General features: G+C 51.3%; 1 protein-coding gene across 2 annotated transcripts in view; it reads right to left on the bottom strand.

The window, feature by feature from the left end:
- Positions 1-17860, bottom strand: part of TENT4B (terminal nucleotidyltransferase 4B) — a 64503-nt gene extending 46643 nt beyond the window's left edge. The window contains exon 1 of one of the 2 annotated variants that reach the window (XM_029075154.1): positions 17179-17615. In XM_029075154.1, the coding sequence (XP_028930987.1) occupies positions 17179-17597 (419 nt within the window). In that variant the 5' untranslated portion in view covers positions 17598-17615. Of the gene's footprint in view, positions 1-17178 lie in introns of both variants that reach the window. The other variant, XM_029075153.2, reaches the window with a different exon arrangement.
- Positions 17861-21575: the final 3715 nt, after the last annotated feature.

Genomic DNA, 21575 nt, shown 5'->3' on the forward strand with positions numbered 1-21575 from the left:
GCCTCGGGCCCTCAGAATTCTTTGGTGCCATTGTTGGTAATTGAAACTTGGATTGGAGGAACAATAGTCTGAGCCAGGTCACCACTGCTTATGTTCTTGGGATGCTCACAAAACTAAATCTCAAAGTCTGAGTCTAATAAGCGAAGGGAAATTTCAGCCTGATCTCTGAGAGCCCCGTTATTTGTAACCCAGAGGTGAAAATGAAGAAGTCCCTTGAATATCCCAACAGGTGAGGGCTCCGGCTCCCTATAATATTCCAGGCTGCACTATAAAGCTACCCTAAAAAAACCCCAAAATACAAAAACAAAACACCTGCTTCTCTAACTCCTTGCTCCTCCTTTCAGCCTTATTTCCCCTGGGTCAGGCCTTATCCCTCTTATCATGTCAGCAGGGGGCTATTCAAAGGAAACCCTAAGAGGCAGTCATCTGCTGTCACATTACAACTTCTCGCCAACATCCTGGGCTTACTTTAAAGGAGAAAGGAGCAATGGCTCAAGATAGATCTGATTTGTGGCAATTTGTGACTGATAAAGGGAAGGAGAGAAGAAAGAGTGAGAGAAGAAAAAAAGAGTGAGAAAGAGAGTGAGAGAAAGTGAGAGAAAAGAGTGAGAGAAAAAGAGACAGAGAGAAAGAAATAAAATGGGAGATGGAGCACAAAACCATACAAAATCCAGTTCAACCAGAAGGAGCCCACGGCCTGTCAATCCTAACTCTTAAAAGGCTCAAATAAGCAGTAGCTGTATGGGGTAACAACACCAGGAATGGATAACTTTCCAAGCTTGCGGCTGAAAGGGGACGTAGTTTAAACCTACAAAATAACAAGGGTTAATAAAAGTCTCTGCTACTTAAAAGATCTCACCACGTTTCTTAAGCCTGCACGGCACTCTTGCCATTTTTCTTGTTTAAATGGTAATATCCCTCCTTGAAAATTCTGGAGCTTTTTTCTTCCTCCACAACTGTTTAGTGCACTTTACAAAAGCACACTTAAAACACAACATTCCTCTAAAGAAGATGGTCGTCATTAAATAGGGTTTAGATGAACACAGCACTAAGTGGAAGCAATACCAAAAAAAAAAATAATAAAATAAAAAAGCAAAAAAAGTCCCAGGAGGCAGAGAAGAGAGGGGGGAGAAGCAGCTGGAGGAAAAGGGAAGAGGAAAAGGAAAGAACTCTGTCAGTAAAATGGAGCTTAGATGGTCTTTCCAGAAGGAGGGGGTCCACGGAGTCGAAAGCAGCGGAGAGGTCGAGGATTAGGACTGAAGAGAGTCCATTAGATTTGTCAAGACGGTCATCATTGAAAGAGAGTGGTGTGAAGAGGACACAAACCAGATTATAAAGGGTCGAGGAGGGCCAAAGAGTTGGAGGAGAGGATGCGGAGCACACAACCCGTTTGTAGAGAACGGATGAGAAGAGGAAGAGGGAGATGGGGGTGATCGAGTGGGATCCAAAGAAGGTTTTTTTTAAAGGGCATCTTTGAAGGCAGAGGGGGAGTGGTTCAAGTCGGTGGTCTGGAAGGGAAGAATCAATCAATCAATGGTATTTACTGAGTGCTTACTATGTGCAGAGCACTGAACTAAGTGCTTGGGAGATTACAACACGACAGAATTAGCAGACATACACCCTGCCCTTAACGAGAAAGGACGCAGTGTTTTTAGTAGATGAGAAAGGACGGGACCTCCCACCTTATTAAAATCTCACCTCCTCCAAGAAACCTTCCCTAACTAAGCCCTCATTTCCCCTACTCCTCTCCCTTCTGCATCGCCCTTGCACTATGAGGACTTAGACCCTCTATTCACCCCACCTTGAGTCCCACAGCACTAACAAACAAATCTGAAATTTCTTTTATTATCTGTCTCCCCCTCCCACAAGCTGTGAAATCCTTGTGAGCAAGGAACATGTCTATCAACTCTGTTAGACTGTACTCTTCCAAGAGCTTAATACAGTGCTCTGCACACACAGCAAGTACTCAATAAATACCACTGATGGCTGGGATAGAGGGGGTCAATTGTGAAAGCAGGGATGGGAAATCTCCTCTTGAGGTGGCTGGGATTTAGAGAGAGGGCATAGGCACAGGAGAGAACTGGGGAGAAGGGGAAACTTTGGGAAGTTCATACCTGGTGGCTTTAGTTTTGTTGACAGAGTCATCTGGCAAGAGATAAAGATGGGGAGAGGAGCAATGAAGAGTGCAGGAGAGAGTTAATTATGCTATTTATGAAGCGCTTACTATGTGCCAGGCACTGTTTTAAGCGCTGGGGTGGATACAAGCTTATGGGGTTGGATACAGTCCCTTGTCCCAAGTGGGGTGCACAGTCTCAATCCCCATTTTACATATTGAGGTAAATGAGGCACAGAGAAGTACCTACAGAAGTACCTTGCCCAAGGTCACGCAGCAGACAAGTGGTGGAGCGGGGATTAGAACCTGTGACTCCCGGGCCCATGCTCTATCCACCATGCCACGCTGCTTCTCTTGAGGTAAAGGTCTGGTATTATAGCAATAATCACGTCAGTAATAGTAGTGGGTACACTGCACTATACTTCAGCATGGCTATTACAGCAAGATTGATAAAATGATAGAGAATGTACAAGAATTATCAAAGAGCGCCAAGAGTGCTTTTTTACTAAAAAAAGAGAACTGAATAACTTGTCACATAACACCTTCACAACGAATCCTTTTTTGTGCAATGCAAAAAAACCAATCTAACCAAGTACAAACTGTACAATTTACAATATGCCTGCCAAAAGAGAAGTCGAGCTCACACATATGAACTTTAATATTAATATTTAATAAGCATTTTAATTTCATTTCATGCTAATATCTAGCATTTTAGAAATAGGTGGTATGAATAATTGTGTCATTTGTTAAGCACTTCCCATGTGTCAAGCCTGGTACTGGGTGCTGAAGTAAAGAGGCAATAATCGGGTAGTACATAGTCCCTGTCCCACATGGGGCTAAGAGTTTAAGTAGGAGGAAGAACAGGTACGGCGTTTCCATTTTACAAATGAGGAAACAGAGATAAAAAAAAATTAAGAGACTTGTCCAAGGTGCCACAAGAGACAAGTGGCAGAGCCGGGATGAGAAACCCAGGTCCTCTGACTCCCAGGCTCAAGTTCTTGCCACTAGGCCACATTGCTTCAAAATGTATATGTGGGGATGGAAAAAACCCACAAGTCCACCAAAAGAGCGACTAGAACGACAGCTCGAACCCTTCCACTCTAAGAGCAGGAAAAGGTCCCCTGTCCCCTCTTACTGTGACCAGGATGCGGGGGGGGGGGGGGGGCGCGTTCCCAGAACCACTCCAACCACCCCTGCACCACCTCCCACCACAACAGCCGGACTTCCACAAGCTCTGTCCAGCCAAGTTGGGGTTCTGAAGTCCCATACACCCAGGGCCTCGACTGACAAACACACTTACACCCCAAAACTGAAAGGGCCGAGGACCTCGGGTTGGGACTTACAGGGGGGTATTACAGATACCCTCAAATATAAAGTGATACACACATAACTGATGAGAAGTGGTGGCGGCAAAGGGCTACAGAAAGGGAAAACGAATACGCAGAGGGCAAGTAGAAAAGGGAGAGAGAAGGAGAAATAGTACACGATCCATTTAATGTGGATGATGAACAGGCATTCCTGCTAAAAATTTCCGAAGGTTAGAGCTACAATTCAACAGTCCCATTCTTTTCAGAATTTCATCAAGTACCGAATGAGGGTTCCTAAAAATGACTGGCTGACTTTATGAATGAGATTCATATAATTTTCCCGCCCCATGATTCTCACCGATAGCATTCACTATACAGCTTCCGTGGGCAAAGCTTTAATCTAGATGCGGGGGAATATGTCACAGGAGGAAAAAAAAAACAAAAAACATCTCCACCCCGACAAGTCTGCATGAATGCAGCATTCCCTGTTCTCAGATGCTGGAGCCAGGACCGATCAGGCCCTTTCCAACTTTATGACGTTATGATTCAACTCCTGTAAGAAGCCAGGGTGCCCGTTTGGCGAATGGTTGAGAAGGCGACATTTTTCATCTTATTTCTGAGGTTGGTAGTAGGTCTACTAAGCAGAGGGAAGAGCTGGATCAGCCCCGCAAAAACTACCGGCCCATGAAATCCGCCAGCTCCTCCTCCAGTAGGATAAGCACACAAGCTCACGTGCACGCTCATGCATGCATGCGTGCATGCACGTGCACACACACACACACACACACACACACACACTCTCTCCCTCCCTCTCCTCCAGGTCCCGCCCACTGGCATTAAGGTAGGATTCAAACAAAACACTAATGTGAAAAACAAAAGCAAAAACTCATTCTTTCCTTTACGTAACTTCATTTCTGTTCTTGGAAATCTTCAATAACGGGTAGCAGTGCAGACCTGTCTGAACACAGATGGACCAATTAATTTCTGGAGCTGTGGGTTTGAAACCACAGGTTTCTTGCTCCTTGAGGCCCAACCTCCAACAGACATGACTATGGATTCTGAGAAGGCAAGAGGATCAAGATAAACAGGAAGCTCAGACCTGAGGATCCCTGGAAGATATGTTATCTCCCTCCGTCAGAAGTGGATAGAGAAACACACATTTCTAGTCCACCTTTCATTCTAACATCAATCTACTTACTGTGCCTTGATTTTGCCTCTCTCCTTACTCACCCTTTTTTTTAATGGTATATATTAAGCACATACGTGTGCCAGGCACTGTTCTGAGTACTGGGGTAGATGTGACATTATTGATTTGGACACAGTCCCTGTTCCACACATGGGGTTCACAGTCTTAATCCCCATTTTACAGATGAGATAACTGAAGCACAGAGAAGCTGACTTGCCCATAAAGTTACACCGCAGATAGGTGATGGGAGCCGGGATTAGAACTCAAGTCCCCCGACCCCCAGACCCATGCTCCAACCACTGGGCCCCAATGCTTCCCTTGAAGGGAAACGGGACCCACAGTCTGCTTCATTCATTCAAGTTTCTTTCAGTCCGGGAATTCTAACGCACATCTCCATTGCGAGGCTCTTAGTTTGGTAGTACAGTTTCTAAATTCTTCCACTCAACAAACTAAAGTTCATTTCTGTATGCAAAGTCAAAATGACATCTTCCACAAAACTGCACAAACTTTTCCCCAGTGCAGGTTCTCACAACATGTTCTGGAAAATTCACCCTCCCCACGGCACTTTGGTACGTATTTTTTTCCCATGGTATTTGTTAAGCATTTACTATGTGTCAGATACTGTACTAAGCACGGTATCCTTACACATTCTCTACATAGCCTTACACCCTATTATTTTCCCTATCTGTAACTGATTTTAATGTCAGTTTCCCCCTATAGACTGTAAGCTCCTCGTGGGAGGGGATCACCCCCACCACTCTCATGTTCTGAACATTCCCAAGCATTTAGTACAGTGTTCTCACTCAATGGTATTTATTGAGCGCTTCCTACATGCCCAACACTGCACTAGACAGTTGGGAGAGTCCAGTACAACAGAATTAACGGACACGTTCCCTACCCATAACGAGTTTACAGTCCAGCTCCAATCAATGATTAATACACTGGTAAGGAATTAGGAAATATTCTTCCAACAATACACATCTACCTAGTCACGGCACGCAAATTTTAACGTGAGATTTCACCATAAATGTCATCTTTGCATTCTAGCAGAACTGAACGTGTTGACGAAGACAGGAGTCTTTAAGTCTGTCCAGACTACAATTTAAAAAGCCATTTTTGATATTAAGACTTTGTAGTTGATTTTACTTTGCATCTCTAAAATCACAGTGAATTTCACTCTGCAAATGACTGGATTTTTGCTGACACTAGGATCCAGATCGAAGAAACCATAGTATTTATTAAGGGCATACTGTGCACAGAGGACTGTAGGGTGAGTTGCTAGGGAGTGCACAGATGGGAACTGGACCCAGTCCCTGTCTCTGTTCCTCAGGGGACAGACAATCTACCTCGAGGTAGGCAGCCCTCCCCCTGGCCTTCAATCAGGAGTGCTGTAGGAAGGAATGACAGAAAGGAAGGGCAAAAGGCTGAGGCACGGGGGTGGGGGTGACAGGTTTGGTGTGCAAAAAGTAAGAGCATGTTATCCACTGCTCCTAACAAAATCCATCCCAGCCCTGATTCCTGAGGCTGGATTACGAGACTAGTTCGCCAAGTTTACCACTGGTCAAATTCATTCATCCAAAGGAATTTAGAGGGGCTCCTGTGTGCAGAGGACTGTACGAAGCCCTGGGGAAAGTACAAAATTATCTGATAGTCCCAGTTCCACGGGGAGCTGATAATAATAATACTAATAATAATAATAACTGTGGTATCCGTTGAGCACTTATTGTGCCTGAGGCACTGTTCTAAGCAGTGGGGTAAATACAAACTTATCAGGTTGGATACAGTCTCTGTCCCAAATGGGGTTCACAATCTTAATCGCCACTTTACAGATAACTGAGGCACAGAGAAGTAAAGTAACTTGTCCAAAGTCACACAGCAGGCAAGTAGCGGAGCCAGGATTAGAACCCAGGTCCTTCTGTCTCCCAGGTCTGGCTCTACCCATTAGGCCACAGTGCCTCTCTTCTAATACTCGTTAGGCACTTAAAATGTGAGAAGTCCTGGTAGATACAAGATAATCAGGTTGAAAACGGAGAGAGGGAGGGTGCATGCTGGGGTCGGGGGGGGGGGGGGGGGTTGGCCAAATGTACCTAAGTATCAGTAACAGTATGTATTGAGGATGAGTACAACACATGGTACTACGCACTCAACAACGTGCTTAGCGTTCTTCAGAGACCGAAACGGAATAGCAACCCAACATGAAGAAAACAAGGACAATAATAAAAACACTAAAAACCACATAACATTACGGCTCAGGGAGCAGTTTCTCAGCCTCTCGCTGCTCAGGCAAGAGGGTCCAAAGTTCAAGTCACAGCAGACTCAACCTCCCCAAGATTTTCCATTCTGTCCCATTAGCTTCTTCCTGCCTCACTTTGGCAGGACGGTCAGGAGCCCCTCAGGGGCACTGGTGGAAGAGGGGGTGTCCGCCTCGGCGCTCAGACGGGGCAGTAGCTGCCAAAATTGCACGCTTCCGCTCCGGCTTCTTCCTGTCCCGTTCCAATGGGACAGGACCCGTCCCCCGCTTCGACCCCCACCCTGCTATTCTGGCCGTGACACTGGGAATGAAGGACTCCCACGCCACCAGTGGGAGGGGTGTCAACACTTTAATTCAGCAGGCAGTTGTATTGATTATCCAGTGAGAACCCCAGCTCCCTGCCTGAGTTTGGCTTAGCTGTTTCCTTCAGTGGGCTAGCCTTTCATAATATATTTCTCTGCCTGCCAAGTGTGTCTGCTAATTACCCATAGAATTAAGAGGACAACACTCTCTCAAGCTTGACTTTTCTTGGTGACTAAGCAGATACATTTTTTATTAGGATCCTCTTGGTAAAATTCAGAGGGCGGGGGAGAAGGGAGTATAAGTATCTACAGGTCAAATCATTTTTAAAAGTATATGAACTCTCAGGAAAAAAAGCACATTATTTCCCCAACTTGGTTCAGAGTTACAGATCTCTGAGCTTGATTCTTCTATATTTTGAAAGAAGGGTGGCTTAGGTACAGAATGTGTCTGCTTATTCTTTTATTGTACTCTCCCAAGCGCTTAGTACAATGTTCTAAGCACAGTAAGCTCTCAATAAATATGACTGTTATACCGAACTGACTCTACTCAATCAATGGATTTTATGAGCGCTTACAGGGTCCACAGAGTATAATACAACAGAGTTGGAGGACACATTCCTTGCCCATAACAAGCTTACAGCATAAAGGGGGAAACAGACAGGAATATAAATAATTTATAGTTTGGTACCTAAGAGCTGTGGGACTGAAGGTGGGGTGGATACCATGCACCCAAAGGGAACAGATCCAAGTCACCTTTCAAATTAAGGAGAATCACAACAAGGTACTATCGCACATGTTCATATGTTGGCACTGGACAAAAAAATAAAAACCGCTCTGTGAACTTTACCAGAGCTAAAACCCAGTTCATAACTTTTTGGAAACTGTACGGCAGCCATGAAAAACATGGCTGTGGGCCTAAAGGAAGCTCCGTGGACAGCAGGGAAGATTTCCTTGAGGCCAGTCCACTGCCTTTGAAGCTGCAAGGCCACGAAGGAACGAGGGCTTCCGACTGATCATCTGGCTCGGGGGATCACAGGGCATATGGCGGGGGATTCCCCCAGCCCTCCTGGGGCAGGACTACAGGAATCCTCTCCACTCCCTAGGGAACATCCTAGGGCAGGGGCTCCCGACAGGATTGCTGGGGGAATGCCCTTAATACAGCAAGCCAACCCAATGAAAACAGAGTCAGAAAGGGGCTCCTCCTGCTATGGTCTGGCAACTTTTGGCAGCTGATTGACAGCACTCAGTCAGCTCCCCCCCCCCCCCCGCCGCCTCCGTTACTTACCCTCGCTCCTCTCCCACTACAAGCAGGTTGCACACTTGGCTCCTCTAACACCAACCTCACCAGCGGGCCTCATTTTCGTCTCCCTTGCCACTGGCCTCTTCATCGTGCCCTCCCCAAGTGCCTGGAACTCCCTTCCCCTTCACCGCCCCTTCCCCTTCACCTCACGGACTTCTCTTCTCCCTCATCCTCACAATCCTACTAAATTCACACCTCCTCCTATGCAACAGGAGTCCTTATGATCACGAAGATGTGGGAGGTACTCACTCTCCCCAAGGCACTGATAAACATATCCTCGTACTTGGTTGCTTCCCCTGCCTGAAATTTGAGTGTCTACCTCTCCCCATTAGACTGTAAACTCCTTGAGGGGAGGGACTGTGTCTACAAAGTCTACTGTCCTCTCCCAAATGCTTTGTACAGTGCTCTGCAAACAGTATATGCTCAATAAATGCTATTGATTCCTTTGGATCATTTGGACTAGTTCCTTTTAGCACTTCTGAGTTCATTTCTTTTTCTCTGGTATCAATACCTACAAGAATCCCATTCCTCACCTACAGTAAGGAGGTCTCTAATAAGAGAAGCCGCATGGCCAAGTGGAAAGAGCAGGGGGCTGAGAGTCAGAGGACCTGGATTCTAATCCCAAGCTCCACCATGTGCCTACTGTGTGACCCTGGGCAAATGGCTTAACTTCTCTGTGTCTCAGTTTCCTCATCCATCAAATGGAGATGAAATGTCTATTCTCTCCCTTCCCCTTTCAGTGTGAGCCCTGTGAGGGACAGGGACTGTGTCCCATCTATTTTGTATCTAACTCAGTCAGCACTTAGAACTGCTTTTGGTACACAGGGAGCACTTCAACGCCATAATCAGTATTGTCATTACCACTATTATTACTGATAATAATACTAATAAAAGCTACAGAGTTGAAGAGTTGAGTGTTTTTGGCTACAAGCTATCTACGTAAACCTTAATTCTTTGCTCTAAGTAAAAATAATTAAAATAATATGGATAGTTTTCATTGATTTCTGCACATCGATCTGCTCCTTAATCAATTATTTTGAACATTATTGTTTTTAGATACAACTCTTTACTCTGAAAACTGTTTCTGAAAAGGCATGGCAGTGATAAATGGGCAATTCATGCTTCCGCAATCATAAGAAATGAGAAACGACTCAAAATCTGTCACCCTGGGACCAAAAATAAAAAAATAAAAAAAATTAGTTTTACCGGAGCTATCGGATTCTACGGGAGGAAGAGGATGCCACAAAAGCATAAATGGCACAGCAGAGCGGTCAAACTATTCTGTGGAAGAAAGCTGTGAGCATTTCATAGTAGATTTCAGTTGCCGCCATGAAACTGTGTCAGGAACGAACGGTGCTCTGCCAGAGCGGCAGCCCCACGAAGCCCTCTCTGGTCGGTCAGTCGTGTTTATGGTGCGTTTACTCTGTGCAGGGCACTGTACTAAGCGCTTGGGAGTGTACGATATAATATGAGAGACATTCCCTGCCCCCAGTGAGCTTACAGTCTAGAGGAGGGGACAGACAATAATATAAAGAAATTACACAAATTAGAGAGATGTACATAAATTACAGATATGGCCACTTTGGGTCAGCACTCAGGATCCCTGGCGGAGCTCTGCCCACTGTGGCTGTGGCTCTTGTCCACCTCCATGCGCGTCCCAGGGGGCAGCCAAGGAGCTTCTGAGGCCATTTCCCAGCCCCCCATGAGGGTCCGCAGTTATTCTCTTTTCATCTGTGGATATGACCACTCTTTCCAAGTACGTATGGCAGGGAAGGGGTGGGAATCAGCTACCGAGCGCTTACTACGTGCACAGCACTACTCAGAGTTTGGGAGAGTACCACAGAATTAGCAGACACGGTCCCTGTCCATAAGGAGCGGACAGTCTCGAGGGGGAGAAGATAAGTGCCCTGCACGGGGAATCGAACCCGCCACCCTGGCGTTATCAGCCCCACGCTCTAACCAACTGAGCCAACCGGCCGGCAAAGAAGCGCCCAGGGCTCTGAGCCTCACACCAGAGGAGTGGTCGGAGCTGGGCCGCTGGCGCGGAAGCTTGCAGACCGCTTTCGGGAGGGATGGTGCGCGCCTGATGCAGCCATGAGAACCAATGCAGGGACGGTCTACATTTCCCAGTACGACTTATGTGTGGATGTCTATTTTTATTGATTTCTATATTTAGCTGTACATTCAATTATTTGTTCAGCTGCTGAGTCCTGATGTGTTTCCCGCTTGATCCTCGTCCTTCCGCCAGCTCTGACAACCTGCAACTAGTTTCCACCTGGCTCTTCCGTTTGACTGTCAGTGACTTGAGGGCAGTTCTTACCCTTCTGTAGGTGCTCACTACATAACATTGACAGATTGATGTAATTCTCTCAACCAGAAAACCTGCAGGCCTATTTTGACAAGACCACTAAATCAAATCAAAATGATCCCACCCCTCTGATGGAGTATGACTGACTCGTAAAACTATCTAGTAATGTGACTGAATCATGAAGTAGTTTCTCTCATGCTAATGAAAAAACTCAAGTTACTCACTTTACAACAAGATGAAGCAATATGCTTCTCACATTGCTTCATACCAAAAAAGCACACTTTAAAACTTGAGAGAATCCTCTTTTTAAGATAAGGCATAAAGCCCTCCACAAGAAGACGACCAGTATTTCTGTTCCTGAAGGGAAGTCTGGCACTCTAGGATTTAGCTGCTAATGTGATTTAGAAGTAGGAGGAAGGCAGGGGACAGGCAGAGCACTAGATGGGTCAGTGTCACACACACACACACACACCCCCCTTCCCCCTGCCGCCCCCCCCAAATCAATGGTATTCATGGAGCTGGGGGAAGAGCACTGAATTAAGCGCAGAGCACTGTGCTTAGACAGACGAGGTCCAGCGAGGCAAAGAGGCCCATGGAACCAACTATTCTCTTCACCAGTCTCCCGCGTCATTAGGCTGTTGGCAGCCTGGCCTTTCCACCTTCCTCTCTGTCAGCATTCCCCCGGCCCTCTGGATTGGGCCCAATATTCTGCTCTCATCACATCAGGCTCCCATCCCTTCCCTCCTCCTCACTCGCAGCGCTCCATGCCCCAGAGCGAACACAACTAACGTGGACGAGAAAGTGCAAGCGACACCGCGCGGACCACGCTCCTTCGCCCAGATTATCGGACCTGAAGCGGCGGGACTAAGGCCTCTCCAGGGTTCTAGGCGGGGAAACTCCCATCTCTTCCCTATCACCCACTGACACCTGGAAAAATGGGAGCTATACAAATTCACTTTCAAATTCAGCAGTGTTGCATCAGTTTATTTTAAAAAGGGGCACTGAAATATCTAACTGCTCTTTAGGGCCATTAGCACCTCATGAATGCTCCATCAATATCACCTGCCACATCAGTGATTCTTTTTTTTTAAAAAAAATGGTATTTGTTGAGTGCTCCCTATGTGCCAGGCACTGTTCTAAGCACTGGTTAGAACCTGATTACAAGCTCATCAGGTTGGACACAGTCCCTGTCCCACATGGAACTCCCAGTCATAATCCTCATTTTACAGCTGAGGTAACTGAGGCACAGAGAAGTGAGGTGACTTGCCCAAGGTCACACAGCAGATGAGCAGGGGAGCCCGAACTAAAACCCAGGTCCTCTGAGCACCTGGATGCGGAGGACGGTAATAGGTCCTCGGGAAACGTACCTGAGAAGTAGATATTTCTTGCCAGCGTGTTGGGCACAAAATTCAGTGGCCCCAAATTTTCACAGAAATTTCACTCATTTCAGAAAACAGAGAATACTTTTTTATCCAGTGGCCCTAAGCAGCAGTGGCCTCAAGGCATATAGGACACCCTGAAGTTTTGGGGATTGAATTCCCAATATTAAAGTTGCCCTAAACCGTGTAAATGCCTTTTTGTGACAGGCTGGATTTCTTTTAAGCCTTGGTTGGATCCCTATCTGTTCCTTCACCCCCAGCTGCTTTAAAGTTCAATATTTCAAGGATGAAAGCAAGCACCCTCATTATCCCTTTCACCGATGTGAAATCGGGTGATCTACACAGTACTAATTTGATACTGTGCTGGACACTGGAAGTAAGGCCATGCCACACAGTTTAAACTGCAACGAGCTCTGAAAGTCAAAGTTTTGACTACCAGACCTCAATACGGTTTCACTATGTTGGGACAGTGCGTAGGCGATTTTGTTTGCTAAACCTCTTTTTTTTAAAAAAAAAATCAGGTCTTTGGGCCATGAATATTTAAGTAACTGGATTTCTACTGTATACTTCATCAAAACAGAATATTTTTGATAAAGATGATTTAGAAAAAAAATCAAAGTACATTAAAGAATATTAGACTATGCAAATCAGAGCATGGATTTCCCCAACATTCAGATAGTCTTAGAAGAGCCCTCTTAGAAATGCCTGCCGAGGACTTTGTCGAAGCCAGAAGATTCTCCAAGAACCGAATTTTTAAAGTGTATAATAATAATAATAATGTTGGTATTTGTTAAGCGCTTACTATGTGCCGAGCACTGTTCTAAGCGCTGGGGTAGATACAGGGTCAGGTTTACCCTCACCACAATGAACTAGAAGCAATAAGAAAATGTGTCGAATGAGGTAAAGCCTGAATAATTTTAACCGTTTTAAACGAGTTACAATGCCAAGGGTGGATGGGTTAAATTGGCCACAAAGACCGTGCCCGATTTCTGGAGATTCGCATGTGCAGATCGTCAACTTTACAGCATCTCTCAACGTGCCCTAGAGCGAAGAGTCCGGACTTGAGAATATCTCCAATAAATCAGTACTAGGGTCCCAACACACGTGGAGTTCATAACTTACTTGACTTTTCTTACCCAAATACACAAAGAAGCTCCAGTGAAATTGTAACAGGGAAGAGTGGCACTTCAGGCTGGAGTTGACACTGATTACTCAGTTTAGTGCCCTGTGAAGTCACCAGAAGCTTCAATATCAACTTCCTTGTCACCAGGCCAAGAGTTTACTGGAGTCATTAATCTGGCTTATTTACAACTTCTCAGACATTTAACTGTCCTAACTTCAATCTTAACCTCTTCATGTAGAGATTAGAAAGTAGCGGTCTCTCCACGGGATCCAATGGAGAGAGGAGAATCCCTGGAAAGAGCCCTTGTAACCTTCCCCCGCACAAAAATATCCTATCCCCAGGCCTCGACCCTGATCTTAAAGGCTCCCTCCTGGAAGTGAGGGGTTTGAAGTCCACGATCACTCAAATTCTAAACCGTCACACTGCGCTCTCCAAAACCCTAACTCTGAGAGTAGTGTGATGCGGACGACCTGCCCGCCCCGGGACCAGACGGATGCCACCCGACACATTTTTACACAGACCTACCACCAATTTATCCCAAACCTTCGGTCCTGGCCAACAATCAATGGGGCAGGAAGATCTATCTGAAGAGCAATAATAAGGATAACTGGGGAGGAAGAAAGGAAGTGTGCCTTTTTTTCCCCCAAGTGCTTTCACCTCAATATTTCATTTGGCCTGTGCAAGACCCACCTTGGGATAGGGAGGTGCCCATTATACAGACAAGGAAACTGAAGCCCAAAGGTCGAGTGAGTCCCCCCACGCCCAAAGGGCAGAGACCTGGCCTAATTCCCACATGTCTTGTCTCCCAGCGTTTAGTACCGGGTTTATTACCATACAATAAGTACTTCATGATTCCCATTACCAAGTGCCTGGCCTAAGGTCACCGCAGCAGACCACAGGAGCTCGACTTTAAAACCTCCACCTCGATTCCCAAACCAGACTTCTTTCCCCCCAACCACGGAAGCGGCCTAAACGCCCAACTCCTGACACCGCCCTCCCAACATTCCCCATCCTAGTTCCCCGCTCCGGCTCCCAAATGGGAATCCCATTCCAAGCGCTCAGTCCAGTGCCCTCCGCGCAGTAAGCGCTCAATAAAAGACGACTGAATGAATGAACCTGCGATCTAATCACAGCAGATCTTAAAAAAAAAAAAAAAGTTTCTAAAGTTGCTTTAAAAAAAAAAAAAAAAAAACACCACCAAAACTGACCCGGCAAGCCGGTAACACTTAAAATGAGACGATTCGGGGCTGTCCTTAGGTGTGCAATTCCGTAGGGGTCAGGTCAGATTCCATTTTGTACGGGGTTGAACTTTAAACCCCAAGGGGACCCGGGGGGGGGGGGGCACAACTTGTAGCTGGTTAGCATAAATGCAACCCCTGCGGGCAAGTCGGGATGGAGATGGTTGCCTCCTGGCAATGCACCCCTGCAAAGTTCACAGGGTGGGGAGCAGCAGCCCCCCCCCCCCCCCCCCCCCGTTGCACCGCCTGCAGCCGCTGCACCCGTATCGGTTGCATCGGGTGCAGCGGCTGCAGGGCCCGGAGCCCGCGGATTCCGACTCCGGGGCTCGGATGCCCGACCGGAGGGCGAAAATTAATAATAATAATAATAATAATAATAATTACGTGGGTATTTGTTAAGCCCTTACTATGTGCAGAGCACTGTTCTAAGCCCTGGGGTAAATCCACGGTTACCAGGTTGTCCCCCGTGAGGCTCACCATCCTCATCCCCATTTTCCAGAGGAGGTCACTGAGGCCCCGAGAAGTGACATGCTCCCCGTCCCACTGCGGACAAGGGGCAGGGCGGGGATTCGAACCCGTGACCTCGGCCTCCCCAGCCCGGGCTCTTTCCACTGGGCCACACTGCTGCTTCGTAAACCAGCGTGGCTCAGTGGCAAATGCCCGGGCTGGGGAGTCCGAGATCATGGGTTCCAATCCCGGCTCCGCCGTTCGCTTGTCAGCTGGGTGACTTGGGGCCCGTCACTTCACTGGGCCTCAGGGCCCTCATCTGGAAAATGGGGGTGAAGACGGGGAGCCCCACGTGGGAACCACCTGATGACCTTGCATCCTCCCCGGCGCTTGGAGCAGCGCTCTGCACTCAGTAGGCGCTTAAGAGAGGCCGACATGAGAAGCAGCGTGGCTCAGTGGAAAGAGCCCGGGCTGGGGAGTCAGAGGTCACGGGTTCGAATCCCAGCTCTGCCACTCGTCAGCTGTGTGACGGTGGGCGAGTCACTTCTCTTCTCTGGGCCTCAGTGCCCTCATCTGGAAAAAGGGGGTGAAGACTGTGAGCCTCATGTGGGACAACCTGGTTACCCTGGATCTAGCCCAGCGCTTAGAACGGTGCTCTGCACATAGTAAGGGCCTAACAAATACCCACGTTATTATTACTAATTTTCGCCCGCCAGGATCGGGGCCTGAGCCGCGGGGACAGGCATCCTCCCCAGCACTTAGCACAGTGCTCTGCACAGAATAAGCAGCGTGGCTCAGTGGAAAGAGCCCGGGCTTGGGAGTCGGAGGTCACGGCTTCAAATCCCGGCTCTGCCACTTGGCAGCTGCGTGACTGGGGGCAAGTCACTTCACTGCTCTGTGCCTCAGTGCCCTCATCTGTCAAATGGGGATGAAGACTGTGAGCCCCTCGCGGGACCAGCTGATGACCCTGTATCTCCCCCAGCGCTTACAACAGTGCTCGGCACATAGCAAGCTCTTCACCACCACCACCACCACCATTATTCTTCTTCTTCTCGGGGGCCTCAGTTCCCTCATCTGTAAAAGGGGGATGAAGCCTGTGAGCCTCACGTGGGGCCACCTGATGACCCTGTATCTCCTCCAGCGCTTAGAACAGCGCTCTGCACATAGCCAACCCTTAACAAACACCAATATTATTATTATTCTTTCCGGGGGCCTCAGTTCCCTCATCTGTAAAAGGGGGATGACGACTGTGAGCTTCACGTGGGACCACCTGATGACCCTCTATCTTCCCCGGCGCTTAGAACAGTGCTCTGCACATAGCAAGCGCTTAACAAACACCAACATTATTACTATTATTCTCGGGGGCCTCAGTTCCCTCATCTGTAAAAGGAGGATGAAGTCTGTGAGCCTCACGTGGGACCATCTGGTGACCCTGGATCTCCCCCATTGCTGAGAGCAGTGCCCTGCACATGGCAAGCACTGAACCACCACCACCACCACCACCATTATTAGGGGCCTCAGTTCCCTCATCTGCAAAATGGGGATGAAGCCTGTGAGCCTCACGTGGGACCACCTGATAACCCGGGATCTCCCCCGGCGCTTAGAACAGTCCTCCGCACATAGCAAGCGCTTAACCACCAACATTATGAGGGGGGGCCTCGGTTCCCTCAGCTGCAAAATGGGGCCGAAGCCTGCGAGCCTCACGTGGGACCACCAGGTAACCCTGGATCTCCCGCGGCGTTTACAACAGTCCTCTAACCACAGCAAGCGCTTAACCACCCCCCCCCCCGACGTTATTGCTACTCCCGGAGGCCTCAGTTCCCTCATCTGCAAAATGGGGCCGACGCCTGTGAGCCTCACGTGGGGCCACCTGATAACCCTGAATCTCCCCCGGCGTTTACAACAGTCCTCTGCCCCCAGCTAAGCGTTTAACCCGCGCCCCCCCCCCCAACGTTATTAGTACTCCCGGGGGCCTCAGTTCCCTCATCTGCAAAATGGGGCCGAAGCCTGCGAGCCTCACGTGGGGCCACCTGGTGACCCTGGATCTCCCCGGGCGTTTAGACCAGTCGTCCGCCCCCAGCTAAGCGCTTAACGCCCCCCCCCTCCCCCCACGTTAGTCCTACTCCCCGGGGCCTCGGTTCCCCCATCTGCAAAATGGGGACGAGCCCTCCCCCCGCCAGGTCCCGGCGCAGCGCCTCGCAGGCGGCCGGCGGCGCCGACTCACCCGACGACTCCCTGGTGGTAGTTCCTCCTCTTCCAGGGGGTGCCACTGTAGTGTCCGTCGGGGCCGCGGCCCCCGTCGTGGCGGCCCCCGCCGCCCCCGCCCCCGCCGCCGCCCACGCTGTAGTTGAGTCCGTAGGTGCTGGCCTTGTTGTCCCGCTTCCTCTTGTTGCTGCCGCCGGCCGCGGGGTCGGAGGGACCGGCCGGGGCGGGACAAGGACCGGCCGGGGCGGGGGCCGAGGCCGGGGCCGGGGCGGGGGCCGGGGCCGGGGCCGGGGCCGGGGCAGGACCGGCCGCGGGCGGGAGCCCCTCGGGGGCCGCCGCCGCCGCCGCCCCGCCCCGGCGTCCGGACGGATGGTTGTTGTTGTTGTTGGTCTCCAAGGACAAGAAGTCCCTCGGGTCGGGCTTGGCGGCTTGGGCCATGGCGGCGGGCGGGGGGCGGCTGTCGGCGGCGGGGGCGGCGGGGGCGGCGGCGGGCCCGGGGCCCGGGGCGGGGCCGGCCGCGCTGCTCCCCCCGCTGTGGCAGTGGTGGTTGAAGTAGAGGTTTCTCAGCCCCTGGGTGGTCTCCCAGATCTGCATCCACAAACTGTTGGAGGGTCCGAGCTGCTCTGGCTGAAACCAGGCGATCCTCGGATCCATCAAACGGCGGCCGCTCGCCCCCGCCTCCCGTCGGCTCCGCGGCGGCCGGTGGGGCCGGGGGGCCGGGGGGCCGGGGGGCTCGGGGGGGCGGGGGAGCCGGGGGGGGCGGGGGAGCCGGGGGAGCCGGGGGGGCCGGTGGGGCCGGTGGGGCCGGTGGGCGGGCGGGACGCCCCCCGGGGCCCCCGGGGCCGGCCCGGCCTCTCCGCGCCGCGGCGGCCGGCGGCTCGTGCTCCCGCCTGGGCCCGGCCCGGCCCGGCCCGGCCCGGTCCGCGGCGGCCGCCCCGCCCCACCCCCCCTCCCCTCCCCTCCCCTCCCCTCCCGCCCTCCCTCCGGCCCGGCCCGGCCCCCTGTCACCGGGGTCCCCGTGCAAATGGCGGCGGCGGCGGCGGCGGCGGCGGGGGCTCGGCAGAAGGGCAAGCGCCGGCGACGCGCCTGCTCCGTGGCGTCCTCGGTCCGGCCGGGGCGGGGCCGCACACACACACGGCGACACGCCCCCCGGGCCCCGCCCCCCCGGGCCCTCGCCGTCCCATCGCTCGGGTCCTACCCGGCGGGACGCGCCCCTTTCCCCTCCGGGCCCCGCCCCCGTGCCCCTCTCGGTGCCACCCCGCAGACGCCCCCCGTCCGGCCCCGCCGCTGCTTCGTCCAGGCCCCGCCCCCCGCAGGCCCCCGACGCCGGACCACGCCCCCTTCTCCTTCAGGGCCCCGCCCCCTGCCCCCTCTGCGTCCCACGCCGCAGGCGCAGTGCGTCCGGTCCCGCCCCTTTTCCGTCCAGGCCCCGCCCCCGTCCCCCCCGTCCCCCCCCCCGTCCCCTGCGTCCCAGCCCACAGGCCCCAAACGCCGGACCACGCCCCCTTCTCCGTCCGGGCCCCGCCCCCTCTCCCCCTCCGTCCCACCCCGCAGGCGCAACACGTCGGGCCACGCCCCTTTCCCCCTCCAGGCCGCGCCCCTTTCCCCCCGACCGTCCCATCCCGCCGGCCCCAAGGGGCAGGCCACGCCCCCTTTCCTTCCAGGCCACGCCCCCGTCCCCCGCCCCCGTCGCCCCCGCGGGCCCCACCCGCCAGGCCACGCCCCCTCTCCCTCCAGGCCACGCCCCCTGACCCCTCTCCCTCCTATCCCGCAGGCGCCATAGGCCGGGCCCCGCCCCTTACCCTGCAGGCCGCGCCCCCCTTTCCCGCCGTCCCATCCCGCCGGCGTCACCACCCGCCCGGCCCCGCCCCCTTCCTCTCTAGGCCCCGCCCCCTCCCCCGCTGACGTCACAGGGACGGGACCGCCCGAGGGAGGTCGGCTTCTGCGGCCGGCAACTGCCGCTGCTGCCGCTCCTGCCGCAGCTCCTGCTGCAGCTCCTGCAGGCTGCAGCGGCTGCAGCTCCTGCAAGCTCCCCGGGCGCCCTTCCCGGCCCGGACTTGTTTTCTTTTGCCGGAGTTGGGAAAATGAGGACGGGAATCTCACGCGCGCACACGCGCCGGGGGCCACGTGGACGGGGACCACGGCTCTACCGGCTCCGTGGCGGTGGATTCCGCCAAGCGCTGAGGCCATGCGATCGAGCCGAAATAACTGTGCTGTCTGTCAAGCGCTTTTTAATCGATTATTATCAATCCCTGCTCAGAATGAGCTCACGGTCTAGAGGGGGGAGACGGACATCAATACAAGTACACAGACATCAATAAAAAATACAGTCACAGATAGACTCGATCGATCAGCTATAAGAGAATCCCCTTTGTACTGATGAAAAACGTGAGGCACAGCAAAGGGACTCGCCCAGAGTCATACAGCATGTAAGTGGTAGAGACAGGATTAAAACTCAGGACTCCCTGTCCTGGGTCCTTTTGTTCTTTAGTTTTCTTTTTTATGGTATCTGTTAAGCACTTACTACGTACCAAGCACCTAAGAGCTGGCATAGGGACAAGCTAACTAGTTTGGACATAGTCTTGGTCCCACGTGGAGCTCACGGTCTTAATCCTCATTTTGCAGATGAGGTCATTGAGGCACAGAGAAATTGAGTGACTTGGCCAAGGCCCTACGGCGCAGAAGTGGTGGGGTGGTATTTGAACCCAGGTTCTTCCCACTCCCGGGGCCCGGGCTCTATCCGCTGGGCCACGCTAATTTTCCCCTTTTTATCGGGTTCTGTTTTCCCAGAATGGCCTGCCAAGAGAGAAAGGATAGCTACCTCGTCAATCAATCAGTGATTCAGTGATATTTATTAAGCTCTTATTATGCCCAGAGTACCGCACAACGTACTTGGGAAAGTACAGTGTGAGAGAAGTGGTAGACACCAGCCCTGCCCACGAGGGGCCTACAGTTTGGGAAATTGCAAGGCAATTACAGAAAATCTCAGATTCTATCTCTCCATCAAAATAGAGGGTGGGAGAAGGCAGATTGCAACAAACATCCCCTAGTCACCCATCTGAAACCTGGCAACACGGATCTCCATCAATCAATCCATCAGTTAGTGAGCACTTACTGTGTGCAGAGCTATAATAATCAGAAGAATTATGGTATTGGTTAAACGTTTACTACGCACCAAGCGCTGTTCTAAGCCCTGGGATAGATACCAGCAAACTGGGTTGGATACGGTCCCTGTCCCCCGGGGCGGCTCACAGTCTCAATCCCCATTTTACAGATGAGGTGACTGAGGCCCAAAGAAGTGAAGTGACTTGCTTAAGGCCACAAACAGACCAGTGGTGGAGCCGGAATCAGAACCCGTGACCTTCTGACTTCCAGGCCCGTGCTCAATCCACTAAGCCGTGTACTAAGATCATGGGAGAGCACAATACAAGAGAGTTGGTGGACACGTTCCCTGCCCGTAAGATGTTTACCATCTAGAGGGGGAGATAGACAGTAAAGTAAATTACGGATATATATATATAAGAATTGTGGGGCTAAAGGTGGGGTGACTATCAAGTGTTTAAAGGGTACAGGTCCGTGTGCAGAGGCAACGGAGAAGAGTGAGGGAGAAAGGAAATTGAGGGTTTAGTTGGGGAAGACCTCGTGGAGAAGATGTGATTTTAATAGGGCTTTAAGGTAGAGAGAGGGATGGTCTGCTAAATAGGAAAGCGGAGAGAGGTCCAGGCCAGAGGAAGGACACAGGCAAAGGATCGGCGGTGAGGTAGGTGAGATACAGTAAATGAGCAACACCTTGAAGCTCTTGAGGAGTGGGGAGACAAGAACTGAATGGTTTTTGTGGGTTTTTTTAGAAAAGTGACCTAGCCAGCAGAGTGAAGTAAGGACTGGAGAGGGGAGAAGCGGATGCAGGGAAGTCAGTGAGACGTCGTCGAGGTGGGGAAATGATGAGTGGTGCTCGCAACAGTAGTGTTACCAGATTGAATGGAGAGAATAGGGCAGATTTTAGCAATGCCACCAAGGTAGAACTGACAGGATTTGACAACAGATTGAATATGTGGTTGGACGAGAGAGACGAGTCGAGTACAATTTCAAGGTTACCCGTGAGACTGGGAGGATGATGATGTTGTCTACGGGGATGGGAAAGACGGGGAGGTCAGGATTGGAACGGGAAAATGAGAAGTCCTGCTTTGAGCCTGTGAAGTGTGAAGTGTCAAAGTGGGAACTCGGGGTAAAATTGTTCTAAAGGCAGGAGGAAATATAAGACTGCAGAGAAGGGGATACGTCAGAGCTGGAGAGGTAGATGTGGGAACCATCCATGTAGAATTGGTAGTTGAAGCCATGAGAGTGAATGAGGTCTCCAAGGGAGTGGGTGTAGATGGGGACCCAGAACTGAGCCTCGAGGGACCCCCACGGTTAACA

The sequence above is a fragment of the Ornithorhynchus anatinus genome, chromosome 11, assembly GCF_004115215.2.
Source record: "Ornithorhynchus anatinus isolate Pmale09 chromosome 11, mOrnAna1.pri.v4, whole genome shotgun sequence".
NCBI lineage: Eukaryota > Metazoa > Chordata > Mammalia > Monotremata > Ornithorhynchidae > Ornithorhynchus > Ornithorhynchus anatinus.